This window comes from Lactuca sativa, chromosome 4, assembly GCF_002870075.4.
Source record: "Lactuca sativa cultivar Salinas chromosome 4, Lsat_Salinas_v11, whole genome shotgun sequence".
NCBI lineage: Eukaryota > Viridiplantae > Streptophyta > Magnoliopsida > Asterales > Asteraceae > Lactuca > Lactuca sativa.
This window is the reverse complement of record NC_056626.2, coordinates 38,813,172-38,815,358: the sequence shown is the minus strand read 5'-3', so window position 1 is coordinate 38,815,358 and position 2,187 is coordinate 38,813,172. Positions and strand designations below refer to the sequence as shown.

The following is a 2,187-nucleotide window of genomic DNA, read 5'->3' as shown; positions in this document are numbered from 1 at the left end:
ATAGACGAACTAAACGCGTTTTCAAAATTCTCATTTTTCTTGGAAATTTTTTTCCTGAAAACAACTCATTTTTTCGCAACTAAACGCACCCTAAGCTTTTGAAAAACACGCATTGTGAGTAATATAAAATGAAGATGAGAATGCAAACGATATTTTGGGTATTATAAAATCAAGATGAGAATGCAACCGATATTTTGAGTATTATAAAATGAAAATGAGAATGCAAATGGAGATCACTGGTTTATTGCAGATAATATAAAATACAAAGAAACTATGTTTGATGTGAAATGTGTTTATATTATTTTAAAGATACTAAAATTAGTTTTGCACTATTTTAAGTCTTTTTATTATGTGAAACAGTATTACAACATCGATCGTTATTTCCTTCTTATTGGAAGGACAACAGTTACAATTACAGAAATCCCAAAAAGTAATATCAGCAATCCAATGAAATTGACCAAAAGTGCTTCTTGACCACGTTTCAACTGTTGGAAAATAAACTTCTCTATTAATCCCGTCTCAGTAGTCACTATCGCCATGAAAAATATCAACACACCTGCAGAAACATGCCATGGAGAGAATCTTGCGCGTGTTGCTGACTCAGCGCCCGGGAATAAAAAAGTTACAAATCCCAATATCAACTAATAAAACAAGTGTTATGTTAGTAATATGAAAATTTCTCTTAAATTTGAAGGATTTTTCAGAGCATCCACAATATATTGGCCCTTGAACTATTCAACAAAAAAAACAACTTTTTAATTTAAAAAAATATATATGTTTTATTGAAATTTGTTGAGTTGAATGCATTGTTGGAATTAAGAGGTAAAATTATAGGAAAAGTGGAATTCTGATGTGACAATCTACTAAACCTTTTAGAGTTCAGTGCATTGTGAATGCCCTTACGAAAGTAATTAAAGATTACCTGAAGACCAAATAAAACGATGGTTGACATGCCTATCCATGAATGTAATGTGTACATATGTGGCACTTTAAGTTCATCGTGAAACTTGAAGACCGCATAAACGCCAAATATTCCGGAGACAAGTGCGATAAAGTGCAATGTTAGGTGAATTATTTTAACCACTGTTCTCGGTGTCGGGATCGCCTTGTATGCAATCATTGCTGATTCAAAACAACAGTATAAAGACTCGTCTCTCATGACTTTTAGAATTTCATAATTTCTATAGATTTTGTTACTTTTTCTTACCTTCGCCTGAAAAAATAAGGAATCCGAGTACCATGAGAAGCGGATGCAACTACAAAATGAGACAATGAAAACAACTTCAAACTATCAAAATCTACATTAAAGGTACGTTTCGCTACAACTTTTGAGAGCTTTTGATTTTTAAAGAAAAAAATCTCAAATTAAAGAAAATGTTTGTTCGGGTATATGATTTTAAACTTTTGTTTTGAACAAAAAACTTCTGATCCAAAAACCATTACAAGTAGTTTTTGAGGGTTTTTAGATTTTAGAATTTATATTACTTTATACCTTTCAAAAACTTACATCTGTTTTTGGGAAACACTTTCATACAAACAAAAGTTGTCAAAGGTGAATAAAATTTTAGAAACTTACGTTGAAAATCTTCATTTTTATGGATGATGAGAGAGCAAAGCCTTCCCTAAAGCCTATGAGCCAAAATAGAACAAGGGCAGCGATTGATATTACCAACAGATGTACAGGAAATGCTAACATCGAATAAGTCGCACGTTTATTTGCCATGACTCAAACAGAATTAAACAAAATGAAAGATTTGTGTAAGTGTAAATGGTCTAAGAAATTGCAATGAAATTCTTGCTTTCATCGATCTAAAGAGGAGATTGCAATTAGAGGTGAGTGGCATAAAGGATAAATGGGGTTTTGAGAAGTCCCATGAAAACAGATAAGCTTTACAACACTCGGTGCAATCAATGAGGTTAGAAATTTTGTTTTGAAAAAATTCTATTTTTTTAGTAAGATGACGATAGTTGGAAACAATATTCAAACATAAAGTTTTGCTAAATTTGGAATAAAAAGTGTTCAAACCTCATACTTAGTTTAGGAAATTGTGACATATCAAATAGTTTGTTACTACAATTTAAAATTTATCATAAAAAAACCGTATTAAAATAGGAGATATTCATTAAATTGACTATTACAAATGAGTTATTTGAGAAAATAATTTTTTTTTCAGTTTTTGAAAATGA

At 30.7% G+C, this 2,187-nt stretch overlaps 1 protein-coding gene across 1 annotated transcript; it reads right to left on the bottom strand.

The window, feature by feature from the left end:
• Positions 1-322: 322 nt before the first annotated feature.
• Positions 323-1,887, bottom strand: LOC111917712 (ascorbate-specific transmembrane electron transporter 1). Its single transcript, XM_023913380.3, has 4 exons — positions 1,577-1,887; positions 1,208-1,256; positions 923-1,122; positions 323-641 (listed from the first exon to the last, which is right to left on the bottom strand). Exons 1-4 carry the CDS (start codon positions 1,721-1,723, stop codon positions 378-380), a joined length of 660 nt encoding a protein of 219 aa, XP_023769148.1. The 5' UTR covers positions 1,724-1,887; the 3' UTR covers positions 323-377.
• Positions 1,888-2,187: the final 300 nt, after the last annotated feature.